Here is a 21,330-nt window from a genome sequence, read left to right on the forward strand (position 1 = left end):
GGACCGATCTAAGGGAATCTTAGATCCCTGGAATCCCTTAGATCCCTGTAAACGGGGATCTAAGGGAAAGGCTCAAGAGCAGATCAGCTGGTGACAGGATTAGGAGAGGTGAAACAGTAAAAAGGTAGTGCCTGTGAATAAGGGAGTTTAGGGGATTAGTTGGGAATTTTCCTCTAAAAGTAGAGACAAAAACAGCTTGCAGCTCTGCTTGCTTTTGGGGAGTGTCATTTCTCATCACAACCAATAGATCATCAAACTTTGTACAAGTATGTGTGTTTGTCGGAAGTTCATTTTTTAAACTAATATTTATCCAATGATAAATGCATAATTGTTTCAGCTGGCTGACATTTATACCTGTATTGTGCAGCTCAAGAAAAACATTAAAATGGAGATGGAGACTGGAGATGAAATTGCTATTGTGGGAATAGGATGCAACTTTCCTGGAGGTAAGTTTTGGGCAAATGCAAAGCAGAATACTGAGCAAATACTGAAAAGTACAGTTACTCATTAATTTTGATGTGGAGTAAAACAACACCTATCTCCCTTGCTATTGTAGAAGTCCTTGCTTTCCTATTTGTAGAATATTTTTAAAAAGGTCACCCTATGGTGGTTTAAATTTGTCAGCTGACATACAGCTCTACTGCGCTGGCTGTGCACAGGGCATTGAACTGCACATATGCAGCTCACACAAATGAACCAGATGTGTCTGGGATGATTTGAGTTTGCCACATGTGCACTGGCCAGCTGATCATGTGCAGCTGCAGGACCATGCATCCATCAAGACTGGACACACAAAGGGCCTGTCAACATCACCAGCTCTACCTCTAATATAAATAGGTTGGCTTTTACTAGTAGAAAGCTTCCTGATTTATTACAGTAGTCCCCTCAAAAGGTCCTAGAAGACAGCAGAACTAGATAAACACAGCTCTCTCTCTAGAAGGATTAAAGTCAGATTCTGCCTTTTATAAACGTACACCTAAATACTGCCTTTTATACAAGATGGGAAGCTGATCTCGAAAAACAACTGATACTGTCTAGTGTAATAAAAGGCAATAGTCCCTATTGCACTAGTCTCATATTTATGATCTTAGTTACAATTAGGCCCCATAAAAAGTGACAGTAGACTTTATCTTCTGAGATTAGATGGATGGAGGTGTTTAGATAGGTGGAGAGAGTTCTAGGTTCTGGCTCCTTCTCTCAAACCTTCAATACACTTTGCATTAGATAGACACTGGTTAAAAAAAATATCCAGAAATAATCCAGTCAGTGGAATACAGTTCTGTCCCTGCAAGTCAATGTTCAACCCTAAAGGCCACAGTGCTAGTCTCTTCCTTCCTTGTTTTCTTCTTGCCCTCATCACATTTCAGCTCCTGGCTTCACTTTGTCCCAGATTCAATAGGTTTATATATATACACCAATAACTATGTGGACCATAAATTAATTATGAGCACAAATTAATGGTTCTGAAATCTAATAAAGTGCTATAAAATATGTAGAATCTCTTACCCCAGCATTAAATGGTAATTTGGTGCAAACTCTGTTGGTCCAAGCATCACGTTAACAGGGAATCTCTTCAGTTACATTGTTCTTAATTATCTGTTCCTGTAGTAACACACGTGAACACACATGTTCTCATCTGTCACTGTGCATCCTCAGAACTGCATTTCTTAACTGGCCTTAAAAGAATTTCTGGTATTGTTGAGTGATGGGAGCTGTTAACTACTGATGTCTAGCTAGTGTCTGTGGCTATGCCTATAATGATGGACTAAGCATGGCAAGGGCTTAGGTGGGCATGCTCTCCTGTGACCACTGTTACTGACTGTTAGCACGTCCCTCAGCCCAGCTTTGGCCCAAGTCCGTTTGAGCTCTCCCAGGCAGTGCTCAGGCACACCACAGGTTCATACCTGCAAGGGACTGTTCCCAGAGTGAGTGTGCGTGAGGCCACTGTGTATTTTGGGGAAAGTGGAAGCTGGGGAGAGGAGAAATGTGGGCCACTGTGTGGATGCCATGTTTGGCCTTAGGGCAAAGGAGTGGATCCAGGCCTGTTTTATGTACTAGTATAGACATACCCTCAGTGCCTGCATCTCAACCAGTAAGGACAGGCTTTCTTACAATCCAGGAGTAAGTTGGGCTTTGTCAGTGTTGAGTATCCACATACTTTTACGTTTGAGTCAAGATCCCCTTCTAGTGCTGAACTGTGTTAGGGACAAAGGATAATGTCTCTGGCATTTTCCTGGTATTTGTAAGCTCAGTCCCTCTTCAAAGAGTTAATGTCCAGAGATGCTCCTTTGCTGCCAGTGGAGCTTCCTGAGAAGTGGTGCTGTACAGATACAGAGAGACCTGATCATACCATGCAGTGACCTGGTAGGGAAATGGGGACAGCACAGTATGCACTTTGCTGTAGCCAGCCTTTGGAATGGAGATAAGGTGGAATGACTAAGCTTTTACATTTGTTAGGACTGCAAATGTGAATGCCTTTGATGGCCAGCTTGCTAGAGTTATTTTATTTATTTGGAAAAATCATCTTAAAACTTCTCAAGAGTTTACAAAGGTTCAGGATTTTGTGGGGTTCCTTTTGCTTTTAAGCATGCAGTGAAAGGAGCAATCATTTGTTTCCATGTCCCTCTCACTGAAGAATTATCATTTCTTTATCTCTGGTGATTCTACTTTAGCAAACTAGATTTATATGTGAAAGTTCCTTATAAATGAATGTGCATTTCTGAATATGCATGGCAGGGAACATGTAATTTAATCTTTAAAATATTCTTCCAACAGGTGAAGGAATTGACAACTTCTGGAAAGTCCTGGAAGAAGGCAAAAACTGCACAGTAGAAATACCACCAGAGAGATTTAATACCAAAGAGTGGTATGATCCAGATGATAACAAGCCAGGAAAAATATGTACGACACGAGCTGCTCTTCTCAATGAGTAAGTGTATACAGTGCTGTGCGATAGATTTTTTTTGTTTTTACAGTAATGCGTCCAGCCTTTCACAGAGACCAAGCCAAATGGAGACCTTATAACTGAACCTTGTAACAGGGTTTCTTTTATCTCACGTGACTGAACATGCATCAAATTGCAGGAATTCCTGTTACATGACATCTATGAGCACATTCAGTTGCCAGCCGTGTTAGGCATGTACATGCATGGCTAGGAACATATCTTATCTTTGATTACATAATCCAGTATGTATATACATACTCTTTGTGTGTTGAGATGCTCACCTGCCACATGATGGGGATGTCTGCATTTGGGGTGTGCATAGGTGCATGTGTTACGAATGGGGGTAGATGACAGACTGAGGTGAGCTACAGCCTGCCAGACAATTCAGACTGCCCGCTTATGGACAGCAGAAGAATGTGGCAGAGTTTGGACCCGGAGCCATAAGAACTGCCTGGTAAGCCTCCTCCAGTTTCAGCTTGAAGGTTGACCTGCTTTGCTGGATCTCAGGACCTAATCCTGTGCTTGTGGGGCTGAATAGCTGTGATTCAAATGAGGCTGTGACAATTTAGAGACAAAGTAAGAAAGTCTGTGTTTGCTAGCTGGTCAAGAAGAGGATCTTATGCTTTTTTTGAGTACTATGCTTGCCTGTAAGCCTGAACTAGTAATAATACACCAGTAATCCTGCTTTTCTCTGGGCTCATACTGTCATTTATTAAAAACTAACTAACTAACTTTTCCTTTATTCTTGCTCTTTATTTGAGTATTTCTTTATAATAATGGGGGATTATGTGTGTATAAACACTGGGTAAAGATACTAGTGTAAAGGGAAACTGGAGAAGCAAAATATGTATCCCTTCACCTGCGTCCTGATATGTCATGTCAAATTAGCTCAGAGATATGGTTATAGTTGTACAGGGGCTATTACTAATGCTAAGAGTAGCAAATCAACACTACAAAAGAGTAGTAAAATCCACATAAGTGTCTTCGATTTTAAATCCACATTTATTTTAAATCCTCATGCTGTAAACCTTTATTCAAGTGAAAAGTTAACATGCACAGAAATAATCTTATTGCCTCATAAGAATAACACTTTACAGGTGTGAATCGTAGGACCCAAAATTACTAAAAAGTAATCAATCCCATGTTAGACGTCTAGTTTCCCACTAAAACCAAGAAATGACACAAAGCCATACAAATCTGAGTTTGGGATACATGATTAAGTCTGGGCTTGATCATTTCTAAGTGTAGGCCTATTTTAGAGATTTTTTAAAGGTAAACACACGCACTCACACACAAATGTTTTAAATGTGTTATTTTCTTGGAAGCATCCCCTACTTATGGATTTTACATGTCAAAGGCATTGGTCAGTATTGCCTTAAAATTATTTAGAAGACAATATTTGTTTAAAACATGTTGACTAAAACCACATTACAGTAGAGGGAGTCTCATTGTGCAGATTTTCATAATGTGAGAAGTCTTGTTGAAATTAATGGGCTAATCATGTGAATAAAAATCTCTAGGATTGGGCTCATAACTCTGCAATACCAAACAGCTAGTAAAAATGCATGTCTTGTGGGGGAAATAGAACATCCTTGGCCTATAAACATTTGCTTCTGAACTTCAGAAATGGGAACTGTGACCTAAATACCAGTTATTGCTTTGCTTGTCATGAAATTGCAAAAAATGTGTACTTTGAGTCTAGAAGTATTGTGCATATATGCATATATATGCATAAAGTGCATATTGCATATATATTGAGCTGTTTTCTGGTTTGTATATTTTAGATTCAATTCATTTGACAACCACCTCTTTGGAATTAATGATCTGGAAGCTGAACGCATGGATCCACAACAGAAGTTGCTGGTAGAATGCACGTACAAAGCGCTAGAGGATGCAGGAGTCCCTGTAGAAGCCATCAATGGCACCAAAACAGGTGTTTTTGTTGGTAAGATAACAATTTTGTGGTGAAAAATGTCCATTTTAACCTCACAAAGAATGGAACGCTCCTTCATAAACTTCACATGTATCTAGCATTAGAGAACTTAAGGCTACTGTGCTATGACAGTGTTGGTTATTATAGGTAAAGATTACTGGGTTATTCTAGAAGTTCATTATGCTGTTAACCTGTCCACTCTTAGTTGCTCCTTTTAGTGTCTCCAGGCACTGAAGCTGAAGCATGAAACAGTTAAACTGTCTACCCAATGCTGTCCAGAAATGATCCTCTCAAGTCAGCTCTACACTTAGATATTTCCCAGTATAATAGTATTGGTTCACAGAATCACAGAATCACAGAATCGCTGAGGTTGGAAGGGACCTCTGGAGATCATCTAGTCCAACCCCCCTGCTCAAGCAGGGTCACCTAGAGCACAGTGCACAGGATTGCATCCAGGCGCGTTTTGAAAATCTCCAGAGAAGGAGACTCCACAACTTCTTTGGGCAACCTGTTCCAGTGCTCTGTCACCCTCACAGTGAAAAAGTATTTCCTCATGTTCAGACAGAATTGTCTGTGTTTCAGTTTGTGCCCGTTGCCTTGTGTCCTGTCGCTGGGCACCACTGAAAAGAGTCTGGTCCCATCCTCTCGACACCCTCCCTTCAGATACTTGTACACGTTGATAAGATCTCCTCTCAGCCTTCTCTTCTCCAGGCTAAACAGGCCCAGCGCTCTCAGTCTTTCCTCATAAGAGAGATGCTCCAGTCCCCTAATCATCTTTGTAGCCCTTCGCTGGACTTGCTCCAGTAGTGCCACATCCCTCTTGTACTGGGGAGCCCAGAACTGGACGCAGTACTCCAGATGTGGCCTCACCAGGGCTGAGTAGAGGGGGAGAATCACCTCTCTCGACCTGCTGGCAACACTCTTCCTGATGCACCCCAGGATACCATTGGCCTTCTTGGCCACAAGGGCACATTGCTGCCTCATGGTCAACTTGGTGTCCACCAGCACTCCCAGGTCCTTCTCCGCAGAGCTGCTTTCCAGCAGGTCAACCCCCAGCCTGTACTGCTGCATGGGGTTATTCCTCCCTAGGTGCAAGACCCTGCACTTGCCTTTGTTAAACTTCACGAGGTTCCTCTCTGCCCACCTCTCCAGCCTGTCCAGGTCTCTCTGAATGGCAGCACAGCCCTCTGGCGTATCAGCCACTCCTCCCAGTTTTGTATTGTCAGCAAACTTGCTGAGGGTGCACTGTCCCTTCATCCAGGTCATTGATGAAGAAGTTGAACAAGACTGGACCCAGTACTGACCGCTGGGGGACACTGCTAGCTACAGGCCTCCAGCTAGACTCTGCGGCACTGAGCACAACTCTCTGAGCTCTGCCATTCAGCCAGTTCTCAATCCACCTTACTGTCCACTCATCCAGCCCACACTTCCTGAGCTTATCTATGAGGATGTTATGGGAGACAGTGTCGAAAGCCTTGCTGAAGTCAAGGTAGACAACATCCACTGCTCTCCCCTCATCTACCCAGCCAGTCATTCCATCGTAGAAGGCTATCAGATTGGTTAGGCATGATTTCCCCTTGGTGAAGCCGTGCTGACTACTCCTGATCACCACCTTTTCCTCCACGTGCTTGGAGATAGCCTCCAGGATGAGCTGCTCCATCACCTTTCCAGGGATGGAGGCGAGGCTGACTGGCCTGCAGTTCCCTGGGTCCTCCTTCTTGCCCTTTTTGAAGACTGGGGTGACATTGGCTTTCTTCCAGTCCTCAGGCACCTCTCCTGTCCTCCATGACCTTTCAAAGATGATGGAGAGTGGCTTAGCAATGACATCCGCCAGCTCCCTCAGCACTCGTGGGTGCATCCCATCAGGGCCCATGGATTTGTGGGTGTCAAGTTTGCTTAAATGATCTCTAACCCACTCCTCCTCCACCAAGGGAAAGTCTTCCTTTTTCCAGACTTTCTCTCTTGCCTCCAGGGTCTGGGATTCCTGAGGGCTGGCCTGAGCAGTAAAGACTGAAGCAAAGAAGGCATTCAGTAACTCTGCCTTCTCTGCATCCTTTGTCACCAGGGCACCCACCCCATTCAGCAAAGGGCCCACATTTTCCCTAGTCTTCCTTTTGCTACTGATGTATTGGAAGAAGCCCTTCTTGTTGTCCTTGACATCTCTTGCCAGATTTAATTCGGAATGGGCTGTAGCCTTCCTCATCGCATCTCTGCATACTCTGACAACATTCCTATATTCCTCCCAAGTGGCCTGTCCCCCTTTCCACTTTCTGTATACTTCCTCCTTCTGTTTGAGTTTTGCCAGGAGCTCCTTGCTCATCCGTGCAGGTCTCCTACCTCCTTTGCTTGACTTCCTACTCATAGGGATGCACCGCTCTTGAGCCTGGAGGAGGTGATGTTTGAATATTAACCAGCTCTCTTGAACACCCCTTCCTTCTAGGGCCCTAACCCATGGGATTCCTCCAAGTAGGTCCCTGAAGAGGCCAAAGTTTGCTCTCCTGAAGTCTAGGGTTGCGATCCTTCTTAGTGCCCTGCCTCCTCCTCGCAGGATCCTGAACTCCACCATCTCATGGTCACTGCAGCCAAGGCTGCCCCCGACCTTCACATCTTCAACCAGTCCTTCTTTGTTTGTTAGTACGAGGTCCAACAGCACACCTCTCCTTGTTGGCTCCTCCACCACCTATGTCAAGAAGTTGTCACCAATGCTCTGCAGGAACCTCCAAGACTGTTTGTGCCTAGCTGTGTTGTCTTTCCAGCGGATATCGGGGTGGTTGAAGTCCCCCATGAGAACCAGGGCCTGGGATCGTGAGGCTACTTCCAGCTGTCTGTAGAAGGCCTCATCGACTTCCTCTTCCTGATCAGGTGGCCTGTAGTAAACACCCACAACAGTGTCACCCATGCTAGCCTGCCCTTTAATCCTTACCCATAAGCTCTCGACTCGCTCTTCATCCACCCCTAGGCACAGCTCAATACATTCCAGTTGCTCTCTCACATAAAGAGCAACTCCACCACCTCGCTTTCCTGGTCTGTCTTTCCTAAAAAGCACGTAGTCATCCGTGACAGCACTCCAGTCATGCGAGCTATCCCACCATGTCTCTGTAATGGCAATGAGATCATGGCCCTGTGACCGCACACAGATCTCTAGTTCTTTCTGTTTGTTCCCCATGCTGCGTGCATTGGTGCACAGGCATTTCAGAGAGGTGATCGAGCATGCAGGTTTCCCAGGAGGGGTAAAAGAGGGTCCTCCATAGCCACATCCCATGCACACTTCCCTGGCTGCATTCACCTGTTGGAGGCATCCTGACTTGAGCAGTCTTTTGCCAGCTACCCTGTCACTATAACTCTCTCCTTCCCCCATCTTTCCTAGTTTAAAGCCCTCCTTACCAGGTTGGCCAACCTGTTGGCAAAGACCCGCGTGCCCCACCTCGTGAGGTGGATCCCATCTCTCGCCATCAGTTGTCGATCTTCAAACAGGGTCCCATGGTCGCAGAAACCAAAACCCTGTTGCCAACACCAGCGGTGCAGCCAGTCTTTTAAGTCCCTTTTAAATCAGCAGAAATCCTCACGTAGATATTAATATGCTACCTAAGTGCATTCGTCCAACTGCTTATTTTGTTAAGGAGCTAGAAAAACAGCACATTTTGCTAGTACAATATATGTTTGCTTTAAGAGAAGTTTACTGGGTTAGTTTGATTGAGATAACGATAATGGCAAACTGTTTAGATTACCTTTTAGTCTGAGACATGCTCTTCTTACACAAGGGAGATTATTCCTTGCTCTCTGAATGGATGTACTGCATTTTCCACCATGTCTGTGGAATCAGGGAGCTGCTGTATTTCAAGCATATGTGTTCTCACAGAGAGGGGACGACTTCTCTGACAGGCCCAATTCTTCTTTTCTCTTTCTGTCTTGCTCACTGGATCACAGCAAGCAAAGCAAAGATAATAACAATAATTTGATATAGCCTATGCTGTGACATTCAGCTTGGAACGTCTGAGGAATTAGAGCTCGTCCTGTGCATTTATATCTCAGCTATCCTCATTGTAACTTCTTAATATGTATTCCCATAGCTAAACAAAATCAACTCACTCTTAAACCGAGATACAACTGTCTAAATAGTCTATGCATAGCTTAACTGCATCACACAGCTAGCTAAGCCAGCAGATAAGGCCTGTCATTACTGACCAGGGGCAAGTTTCAAGTGTCAGGAATGCTTGTGTAAGTTGGGTCCAGTGGAAATTGCTGCGAGTTTCACCTTTGACTTGAGTAGAAACAAAGTTTCACCATAGGAGCACTGATGATATGTAGTTTAATATTAAAACAGAAAAACAAAGCATGCTATCAGGTTTAGAGCTGTAAATCCCTTTTGTTCTCCCAGGTTAATGTGACATGTTTGCTATTTTTACAGGTCTTATGAATCGAGATTATGAAATCATAACAAGCAGAGCAGTGAGTGAAATAAACCATTATGACGGTACTGGAACAGCAATGAGCATAGCTGCTAACAGGATCTCATACACATTTCATCTGACTGGACCATCGCTGGCCATTGACACTGCATGTTCGTCATTTTTTTTTGCTTTGCACTACGCCTTGCGAGCAATTAAAGCAGGTAATGGGACTGAAGAGATGCTAGGCAAAGAAATTAGGATTGATACTGTAAGAGATAGCTGCGATATAAAGATTTCAGTGTTTTTCTAGGGTTTGATTCACAACACAGCTAGCAAGACCTATACTTAAACTTTATAGTTTAGCATTACTGAAGTGAATTAAATAAAGCTTTTTGTACCCTCAGCTTCACCAGTAGGGAACTGATAAGTTCCAGTGTCTCAGAAATGCCCACAATATCTATAGGAGAAAGAAACCTTTCATTATAAGGAATAATGTTACTCCCTCAACCGCATCCTGATGTAGTTCTAGAGAGCTGTGTTGGGTGCTCTTTCAAAGACCTGTCTCAGTAATTGGTTCCGATCCTGAAAATATGAATATCTCAAATAATTTTCAATATCATTAATACAATCTCTCTGAATTATCTGCCTTTTCAATCAATTGTTATATACAATTAAAATATTTCTCTCTGTCATGTCTTGGACATCTCAATATGAGTATGTTTCTGTTTTACTGCAGGAGATTGTGAGGCAGCCATTTGTGGTGGCGTGAACTGCATAATAGATCCCCGCACCTTTGTGTCTCTCAGTAAAGCAAAAATGATCTCTCCGGAGGGAATAAGCAAACCCTTCTCCAAAATGGCAGATGGCTATGGAAGGGGAGAAGGCTGTGGTGTTGTTTTCCTGAAACCACTGAAAAAGGTAAGATTGTTTGTGAAGTAGCTTATAATAAGACTGCTTATTTATCTAGGTTTTGTATCTCCAAATCTAGTAAATTCCTCTAGAATAAAACTCTTCTAACTCTTCTAATTCAAGCCTAATATTAATAAGGCATTTATACACTTCTCCTAACATTGGAATGATGCATTTAAAAGTTAATATTATACTCTGTCTGTTCTTGGTTTTGTTCTTTTTTTTCTTATATAGAAAAAGCACACGATTATTAAAGATATTGCTTTCTTTTTATGAAACAGGCAAAGGAAGACTACAACAAAATCTGGGGTGTTATAAGAATCAGTGCAGTAAGTCAGAATGGTAGGTCCATAACTCCGATCACAAGACCATCTCAAATAGAGCAAGAGAAGTTGCTACGCAGCGTTTATCAAACTCATGTTAATCCATCAATTGTGCAGTACATTGAGGCACACGGTACAGGAACTGCCGCTGGAGATCCCACGGAAGCTGAAAGCCTAGGTAGTGCCATTTGTAAAAACAGGTCTTCACAAGTTTCCATTCTGAAAATTGGTTCAGTGAAAGGAAATATTGGCCATACTGAATCAGCTGCTGGGGCAGCAGGGTTAATCAAAGTGCTTCTGATGATGCATCATGGAAAGATTGTTCCATCTTTGCACTACTCAAAGGAGATGAGTAGCATTGATGCAGAGAAATTAAAGCTTGCAATTCCCACAACTGTAGAACCCTGGGAAGAGCTGGGCGAGTATGGAAGAGTAGCTGGCATCAACTGCTTTGGATTTGGGGGAACCAATGCCCACGTTGTCGTCAGGCAGGTTAAGCAATCAGAGCTTCTTCCTGCCTTTAAGAGACCCATTGAATTAGTTCTGCTGGCTGCAGCATCAAATAAGTCCCTTCAGATGTCAATGGCAGATACAGCTGAGCAGCTGAGCACAAGCAACTCTGTGACCCTCCCAAGTCTGGCCTATACATCTGCCTGCAGAAGAAGCAATGCCAACTACAAATACCGAAAAGCATTTGTCACAAACTCTCTCCAGCACTTGCAGCAAGAGATTATGTCGGCAGTGAGCACTGAACATGCCCTGTCGAAGGTGGCACCAGAGCTGGTGTTTGTGTTCTGTGGCAACGGTGTAACGCTGAAAGAGTTATGTGAGGCACTGCTGAGCTCAGAGCCGGTGTTCAGAGAGAAGTGTAAGGAAATAGAGGTGCTCTTTCAGAGACACGCTCCCATCAGTCTCCTGCCAGCAAAAGGCTGCAGCCCAAAAGACTTCTCCAGTCCAGAGCTCACCCAGCCCTTGCTTTTTACCCTGCAGGTTGCCTTAGCTTCTCTTCTGAAATACTGGGGCATTAAGCCAGTCACTGTTGTTGGCCACTCAGTAGGGGAAATTGCTGCTGCCCACTTTGCTGGGTACCTTTCCCTGGCAGATGCAGTCAGGGTGATTTATCACCGGAGCAGGCTGCAGGCAAAGGCTGTCGGGGGCAGAATGTTGGTGGTTGGAAACATCCCCATTAAAGAGATTGCTGAACATCTGCATCTGTACTCGGGAAAGGTGTGCATTGCTGCTTTCAACAGCCCCATTTCCTGCACCTTATCTGGAGAGTCAGACTCTGTGGATGCTGTCCACAAAGATTTAGCTCAAGCTTTCAGCAGCAGAAACATCTTTCTTCATGTTTTAAATGTCCCAGCTGCATACCATAGCCCCAGCATGGATGAGATACTCAAGGAATTGGAAGAGAACATACAGCATTTAGAAAAACAGAAGGGGGAAATTGAAGTGATTTCAACACTAACTGGGATGGTTGCTTCTGAAAGTGACTTCACTCAGGGCAAATTCTGGGTCCGGCATACTCGTGAGCCTGTTGCTTTCGCTCAAGCCATAGAAACAGCAGCTAGAAACAAGGAAAATGTGGTGTTTGTGGAAATAGGTCCTCACCGGGCATTGCAAAGAAACATAATAGAAACTCTAGGAAAGGGCACAAAGGTGTTCTCATCTTTGCAAACTGGTGCAGAGTATCAGACACTCCTTACCCTGTTAGGAAATTTGTTTGAACTGGGATATAATCCCAACTGGCACCACTTCTATAATGGGTATCAAAGTGTTCCAGTGGCTATTCCACGGTATCAATTTGATCGCAAAAAACTGATGGCCTTTCTGGACATTCATCAACAGGCAAACCAAAGAAGTGTCAGCTCCAGCCATCCTTTGGTTTACAGTATGAACAGTGACAACATGCAGTTTGGCTGCCTGGTATCTCAGGACACAACCCCTTACTTATATGAGCACAAGAACAACGGTCTGGCTTTAGTCCCTGGTGCTTTTTATGTGGAGCTCGGTCTGGCCTCTGTGATGTGCAGTTCAAGGCCTAAAGTTCCTCTGGGCACTTGCCAGATGAGTATCAGTTTTTCTGCACCATGTGTTCTCAGCCAGAGTTCCCAAGTTTTGCATATCAAGCTGAGTCCACAAAAAGCAACAACAGGCTTTGAAATACTCTCTCCCTCCAATGCCCTTTTTGCTGCAGGCCAAGTTATAAGGGCACCTGAAGCTGTAGTGGAAGAAAGCACCATCTCCTTCCAAGACATCTATCAAAGGTGCAGGTCAGTGGTTAGCACAGAGGAGGTTTATGAAGCACTGTCTCAGATTGGCTTTCAGTATGGCTCCATATTCAGGCAGCTCAGTGATGTGCATTATTGCCAGGAACTTAAGGAAGCTATAACAAGCATAAAGGTGAACAAGCAGACTGTTGGAGAGATGTACAACTACTATATCCATCCAGTGCTGTTAGACTGTTTTCTGCAGATGACGGCTGTCGTGACCTTGAAGACCTTTCAGTCCAGAGCAGGCTTTCCATCAGGGATAGGCAGCCTAGTGGTGCTCCGACCACTGGAGGAAGAAATGATGGTCTATATGAGAACAAGCAAATCCATTGGGAACTGCTTAGAGGTCTGTGGATGCTTTATGGACAAACGTGGCTCCATTTTGGCTGAACTCAAGAGTGTTGCCATCACTTTCATGAAACAAACATCTTCCAGAGAAAATGAGTTCATGTTTGAGAACAAGTGGAAAGAAATCTCTCCTTCACAGACAATCGGACACCTGGGGGCAATGCCCAGAGTCCTAGTGTTTGCTGACAAATTTGGTATAGCTGAGCAGCTCAAAAAATATTTTCATCATGAGTCCAGGTATGTTATGTACGAAGACTGGGAAACCTTGTTGGAAGTCCACACAGAGAATAAAATGAAAACAGAAGTTGAGGATTATGATGAAATTCTGTTCCTGTGGGGAATTCAAAAGTTAAATGAAGAGTTCCCAAGCAAAGGGGTGGACCAGTTGGCAAAGTGTTGTGAGGCCTATCGCCAAGTTATTGTAGCATTAAGAGAGAAGACATCCCACTGTTCAATCAGAGTGATCACCTACAGAACAACAGGAAGAAATGTAGACCACATTAACAGTGGATTTGCTTTGTGTGGCATGACCAGAACTTGTGTCCTTGAAGTTCCCGAAGTCACATTTCAGATGATTGACCTTAGCTCTTCCAGTTCCCTGGACGTCTCAGCATTAGCAGATGTCCTTGTCAAATACAAAGGTGTGGACTATCCAGAAGTTTGGATCAGCCAGGGAAGAATTTACGTGTCTGAAATCAGACGCACACCTTTTATAGATGCAGATTCTAGCCAACTCATAAGATCTCTCCAGAAATCAGAAACATTCACTTTGTACACTTCTGATCCATACACAGCAAAAGACTTAGCTGCTGAATTATCCACCAGAGCTGTTACTGAGCTTGAAAAACAGAGCATTGAAATTCAAGTGGATAAAATATGTCTCCACTCAGAAGATTATTTTCCTATTAGTGTTTCTAGTCGTAACTTTGGTAATGCACTGTACTGGAATTCACAAACAGTAGACAAATATGGACTTTTAGCTCTTGATTTCAGTGGCACAGTAACAGCAACAGGTACTGATGTGAAGAAAATTAAAGTGGGAGACCATGTGGTTTCCTGTTATCCAGCTGCTGCATCATCAAAAATTCAGATTCCATGGACAGTTTGTTTCAATGTAAAGAAATTTCTATGCTTTCAAAATGTCCCTTGTATGTCATACTTTATCATTGCATGGGAAATATTAAATCAGAGGTTACGCAAGAGGAAAAATGGAAGAACATTAGGTATTATTTCTGCAGAGCCATCATCAGTTTTGTGCCACGTTCTTTCTGTGGCAGCAGAAGAGATGGGTTGGAGAACAGTACTTGCAAGGCCCACCCGTGATAAGTTCCAATATATAAACTTATGCAATGCCCTTGTTGTTCTTCCTCCAGTACATGGACTGTCTCAGGAAGATCTGGCCCACATGTACTTTCTTAAAGATGTGGTGATAGTATGTGGCAATCAACAGTCTGAATGTATCCAAAATGCCATTGGAATTGATCATGAAAATATCTGCTTTCATATCCTTACCCTCAGCAGCATTTTCCAGAAAGCATCTCTAAAGGAATTGCAGAAGACTGTGCATGCATGGATCAGTTCAATGGATATGAAACGGTTTAAAAGTCTATCAGGTTTTGTTTTTCAGCAAACTGAGAACTTTGAAACAATGAACTCTGAGATATCCTATTTTGCCTGCAAATCTGTCCCACTTGCTGTACTGAGAAGGCAGAGGAGGGACATCACCATGGTTTCAGAAATACCGTTGTATGAACCCCAGAAGAAAATGTTTAAACAGAATGCTGTTTACATAGTAGTAGGGGGCCTTACTGGACTTGGCTTTGAAACTGTGAAATTCATAGCCCAGAATGGAGGCGGGTGTATTGCGATACTCTCCAGAAAAATTCCAAGCAGTGAGAAGCAAGAAGAACTCAAGGCTTTGCAGCAGCAGTATGAAGGGAGCAGAGTAGCATTTGTGCAGTGTGATGTTACTTCAACCAAAGACGTTGAGAAAGCTTTCCAGTATATTGTGCAAATCTTTTTAGGGAGTCCAATCAAAGGTGTATTTCAAAGTGCTGTGGCTTTGCATGATGGCCGTCTTGAAGTTCTGAACTTGGCTGACTTTCAAAAAGTGCTAAGCCCAAAAGTGGCGGGGGTCATAAATCTTCATCGGGCTACCAGAGGCCAAGAGCTTGACTACTTTGTGTGCTACTCCTCTGTTGCTTCCTTTCTGGGAAATTCCACACAAGCAAACTATGCAGCTGCAAACTCTTTCCTGGATGTCTTTTGTCAGTACAGGAGGAACTGTGGGCTTTCAGGCCAATCCATTAACTGGGGTGCTTTGAACCTTGGCATATTGCTCAATCAAAACAAGATTCAGAACATTCTGGGATCCAGGGGCATAGATATTCTGCAAGTGCATGAAATTCATGAGTATCTCAGAAAGAGCTTACTTATGAATAATCCGCAGCAAGCTGTTGTCAAATTCAATTTTCAAACTTTGCTTCATCATGTTCTTTCTCGGATGACATCACTCAAAAGTCGCTTCACATCACTTATGTTGGAAGAATTCAGTACCAAGCTTGAAGTATTTGAGGAAACTCAAGTCCAGGATGTTGCTTTAATCAAACCTGAAAAGTATATCACCTCACTGGTGAGTGACCTCACCAGATGGAACTCAAATGAACTAACCATGAATACAACACTTGTGTCATTGGGCATAGATTCTATGTTAGCTATGACAATTCAGAACCGTATCTTTCATGAAAGAAAGGTGGACATACCTCTTGTGAAACTGCTTGATCCTCACACAACTCTGTCAAGTTTAGTAGTAGTTTTAGAAGAAACAGCCAATGGAAATGGAATATCTGAAAAAGAAAATTATGCAAGTGAAAGTACAGAACATGGGAGCTGGTTATAGGAGTCTTCCTCATTCAGGAATTATGTAACTCTTAAGATAACTGGTATCTGGTATCTCAGAATATCTCATTGTAAAGTCTGGGTAGAACATCTGGTGATGCTAAATGTGCTCTTCTCTGTTACCCCAGAAAACCCCATACCAAGTTCTTCTGCTATTGCACTAAGTTTGTTACTTTCAGTGAATTGTTTGACATGTTACTTTTATTATTTTTTACTTTCATTTTTCAATATTTTTAACTCGAAATAGGTAGACTAATACACATACATTTTAATTTTGTATATTTGTATGTTAAGTGTACATTGTATTTTTTACCATTTTAAAGTGTTGATGAAAATGATGTGATTGCAGTTCTACATGGTGAATGTATGTGTAAAGCAGCATAATATTATAACAATTTTTTATTGTTATATTCTTAATATAATTTTTTTGACTATTATCTTATGTGTATAAATATAGACATCTTTTGAAAGACTTTTCTATATGTTGTGAACTTAAGAGGTTTCTTCTCAAAAATTAAAACTTAATTTTTCCATATGTTATGTCTGCAAAAATGTTAAAAATTACTCAGTAGAAAAGCAAACAGTAAAACAACTTTGTGTTGTTTAATTAACCTTCTTTTACTAAAGACCAAATAAACAAGAAATTTCAAAAATAAAACCTAAAACCTTTGTCTTATTTTAATTTTTTGTTCCTCCTCCACTCTCCAAGTTTAAATTTTCCTGAGTTTAACAACTGCCCTTATTTTAGTCCCATGAGAAAATACAGACTTTCTAGTCTATTAAAATGCGAACAGGGCCCTTGTAGTGTTACTCCAATTTATACCTAATTACACCATTCACCCCCCAGATGTCTGTTGCAACTCTGTCTGTATTCTCCAGTGCATGGACTGTCCAGTCCTACACTAATACATGATGGCACAGAACTTGGCTGGGAGGGTAGGGTACCAGTTAATGAAATAATGCAAGACTTGCTGGCTTCATTATAGAGCAAAGACTTCAGTCATAAGGACAGCATATCAGTATCAAATGGGTGGGGAGACATAGACTTTATTCATAGAATCAGAGAATAGTTCATGTTGGAAGAGACCTCAAGAGGTCATCAAGTCCAACCTCTTGCTCAAAGCAGGATCAGCATCAAATTCAGACCAGCTGGCTGATGGCTTTGTCCAGTCAGGTTTTGAAAACCTCCAAGGATGAAGATTCCACAACCTCTTTGAATGCTTAATTATCCTCATAGTAAATTTTTCCTTATATTCGGTTGGAACCTCCTTGTTGCAATATATGACCCTTGTCTTTCATTCTTCCACCACGCACTTCTGCAAAGAGCCTGTCTCTCTCTTCTTGGTAACATCCTCTTATGTGTTGGAAGGCTGCTATTAGGACCCCCTGAAGCCAGGCTGAACAAGCCCTGTTCCCTCAGCCTCCCCTTGCGGTTCTGGTACTCCAGCACCCAACCAACTTGGTGGCCTTCTGCTGGACTTACTCAGGTTTATCAATATCTTTCTTATAGTGGAGGGAAGATAGAGGCAAAACTGGATTTAGTGTTCCAGATGTGGTGTAATGAATGCCAAGTAAAGTGGAAAAAATCACGTCCTTGGATCTACTGGCTGCACTCTTGTTGATGCCTTCTAGAGTGCTGTTAGCCTTCCTTGCTGCCAGTGTACACTGCGGACCTGCACTTAGCCCACTGCCCACCATGACGCCCAGAATGGCTTGGCAGATAACTGCCTGCTGGTCGTACCTCCATGGCTGGCAGTGACAGTCCCAGCCACCTTTGGTTCCTGGAAATGTTTTAAAAGACTTAGCATATTTGAGCTCAAGGGATGCCTGGTGCTCCTAGGACCTTCAGGCATGCCTATCCTCCTCCTCTTTGGTGAGTGACTTCCCCTTTTGCCATGAGACACTGAAAGAGATTCATCCCCTCCAGTGTGGGGCTGATGCTGCTAAAACTCTTCATATTTATAACAAGTAGCTTTTCTTTGAAACCCACTTCCTATTTCTCAAAATCGTTTAGCCGATTCATTCATTAGGATGATTCATCAGGATCACCAAAGTGCAGCAATAGATATATGTTGATAGAAGTCAGATGACTGGAATTAGATATTATCCTATTTGTTACATGGTTACCAAAGTTTGGGAGGGCAGTATTTGATCTTTTATCTTTGCTTTGAGTAGGGAGTTGAACTAAATGACCTCCAAAGGTCATAGATTCACAGAACAATTTAGATTGGAAAGGATGTCTGGCAGTCATCTAGTTCAGTACACTGCTCAGTTTGCAGGGCTAACTTAGGTTGGGTTGTTCAGGGCCTGGTCCTGTTGAGTTTTGAATAACTCCAAGGATGCAGATTCCACAGCCTGAGCAATCTGTCCCACTGATTGACCACTCTCATTGTGAACAAATTTTTCTATGTATCTAACCATACTTTCTTTTGAGGCAGCCTGGGTCTCTGCCTTTTGTCTTATCACTGTGAACCTGTGGCTTCATCTTCTCTACTTCCTCCCAGCAGGTAGTTGCAGACAGCAGAAAGAGTTCCCCTTAGTCTTCACTTCAGACTGAACAAGCCCAGTTCCCTTGACCGTTCTTGGTATGTTACATGTTCCAGCCCCCAACCATCATGGTGGTCCTTCACTGGACTCACTCCTGTATGTTGATGTCTGTCTTGTACTGGGGAGCCCGGACTTGTACACAATACTGCTGATGCAAGCTCATATGTGCTTAATAGAGGGGAGTGATCACTTCCATGGACCTGATGGCTATAGTCTTGCTTATATAGCCCAGTACGCAGTTGGCCTTTATTGTCACAGGACATACTGCTGACTCATATTCTACTTACTGTCCACCAGGAATCCCAGGTCCTTTTCTGCAAACCTATTTTTTAGCCAGTCAATCCACAGCCTGTACTGATGCACGGGACTATTCCATCCCCAGGTGCAAGGCCTTGCGTTTAGCTTTGTTGAAATTCATGAGATTTCTATTAACCCATTTCTCCCTCTGAATAGCAGCCCTTCTCTTATTTGTGTCAACTGTTCCCATCCAACTTGAGTTCCTCCATGAACTTGCTGAGTGCATACTGTGTCCTGTTGTCTAGGTTGTTGCTAAGGAATTTAAATGGTATTGGCCTAGTATCGATCCCTGAGGGATGCTGCTAGTAACTGGCTGCCAGTCGGACTTTGCACTGTGGATCACCGCTCTTTGGGCCTGGTGGTCCAGCCAATTCTCCACCCAGCTTATAGTCCACTTATGCAACCCATCCCTCACCAATTTGGTTACAAGGTTACTTTGGGAGACTGTGTTGAAAGTCTTGCTGAAATCAAAGTAAAGAACATTCTCTGCTCTCGCCTCATCCACAGAGCCAGACGTATTATTGTAAAAGGTGATCAGGTTGGTCAGGCATGAATTGCCCTTTCAAAATCCATACTGCTTGTTCCCAGCCACCTTCTTGTCCTTCATGTGCCACATCATTCACGTCTCTTCCATCCTAAATTATTCTGAGTTTATGGTTCTGTATGGCCGGAGATCCCCACGACCTTGTCCAAGACTTTACGGAGGGAAGCATAATAATAAAGCGGGGAGCAAGTAACCAAATATGTATACATATGGAAAGGCCCAGGGAAGAATTTAAATCCATAGTGGTTCTGATATGGCAGAACCTGACCAAGAGCCAAGCAAGTCACAAAGCAGAGAAATACACAATTATCCACGTACCTGTTGCTTGTGCTGTTCCCTGCACAAAAGCACAAGAAACATACTGCACTGATGGCCAGCTCAAAGCAGTAATGTAATGGTGCAGTTTCATATGAAAGGCCTAAATTAAAGGTGTATCTGTAACTGTGATATGGAGACTGGAGGACACTTCAGGACATCAGCCTCTGATGGGCTGATGGCTTGAGGGACTCACCTGGAGAGCATGATGCCAAGGCCTGTTGCTATTAATTCAAGCACAGCCATTGATCACACACTGATCACTGATCACGTTGATCATGTTGACCACCCACAATGTGTGAAAAGAAAAGTAACCAGAGTGAACAGCATTTGCTATAAATGTACATACTAGTATAATGTTGTAACAGAAGGAAGCAGAAGCTCCCATTGCTTCAGATGACTATTTTACCACTTGTCACACGCAGTATTACCACAAACATTGTTATGTGTCTTCATGAGTATCTGAAAAAATGTTTGTGTCAGTGGTTATTGCATCCCACCTCCAAACAGCAAACTTTTTACACCTGAGTAGTATGAAAAATGAAGCCTCCAAGACTGTAATCAGTTGTATATTCCAAGACTCTTGGACTATAAAAATCTCTACTGGAAAAGAGAGAGAAAGAGAGAAAACAGGCTACCAGTATCCCCCATCTCCTGCTGAAGAAGACACATCCCAACCAATAACAAGTTCTGACCCAGTTGATTCAATGAGTGGGTGTATTATCACCAGTGTAAAGTATCACATTACTTAGAACTTACTATGTTTCCTATGTCTTTGTATATGTCTACATGTATGAAATATATACTCCCTTTACTAAACATATTTTTAAAGATGGCGCTGCAGTCATCTTTCAGTCTCATAATACAACTTCTGTGGAAGCAAGCACTTTAGGGCCAAGTGTCACTGAGAAATCACAAATTATGGACATGCTATAAAGTCTTAATAAGTATTTTTTCAGTTTCCAACAAATCAGGCCTGTCCACAAGCATGGCTCATAAAATCAATTCTAAAAAGCCAATGTGTGCCAGACCAGGCCTGTCAGTAAACAAAAAGCATGGGATCAAGGCCACAGGAATGTGGCAAGGGCTCTGGAGAAGGGGAGAACAGAGTCCATGAGGCACCCTGTGGGTGCTCAGCCCCACAGTGTGCATGGTGGTGGCTCTTTCAGCTGTCTTTTGCTGGAAGTCTCCAACAGCTAGCCTAGCTCTTGTAGTCACTGCAGTTGAGCAGAACTCATGCCTCCCATCATATACATGCTAAGGGAAACGTGTACTTCTGCTTATCCCAGGCTATCCAGGTCTTCCAGGAGCCACATGAAGCACAGAGCTTCGAGCAAACTGTTGCTGAAGGGCCAGTTGCCCAGTCCAGGCTGCCAAAGCATGACAGTAGCTACCAGAGACAGCAGGAGTGGTGCATGGCAAGGGCAGGATGAAAGCCAGAGGATGCCATAGTGGCCTCATGGGTGGGGGTCCAATACTGAACATGTAGCTGCAGTCAACTCCCTAGGCTGCTGCAGTCAGCTCCCTGACTGCAGAGTTGCTAAAATACACCAGTCCTTCCACTCCAGCTGCCAGATGGATTAGTGATTGGATCAGTGTGGATCTCCT

General features: G+C 43.1%; 1 protein-coding gene across 1 annotated transcript; it reads left to right on the forward strand.

Moving 5' to 3' along the window:
* Positions 1 to 320: 320 nt before the first annotated feature.
* Positions 321 to 16,100, forward strand: LOC106489972 (mycolipanoate synthase-like). The gene is given in 7 exon segments (XM_013949260.2): positions 321 to 374; positions 377 to 446; positions 2,776 to 2,929; positions 4,729 to 4,889; positions 9,286 to 9,489; positions 10,005 to 10,186; positions 10,459 to 16,100. Coding segments are annotated over 7 exon segments (6,387 nt in total). The 3' UTR covers positions 16,021 to 16,100.
* The last annotated feature ends 5,230 nt before the right edge of the window (positions 16,101 to 21,330 follow it).

Source organism: Apteryx mantelli, chromosome 2 (assembly GCF_036417845.1).
Source record: "Apteryx mantelli isolate bAptMan1 chromosome 2, bAptMan1.hap1, whole genome shotgun sequence".
Taxonomy (NCBI): Eukaryota; Metazoa; Chordata; class Aves; order Apterygiformes; family Apterygidae; genus Apteryx; species Apteryx mantelli.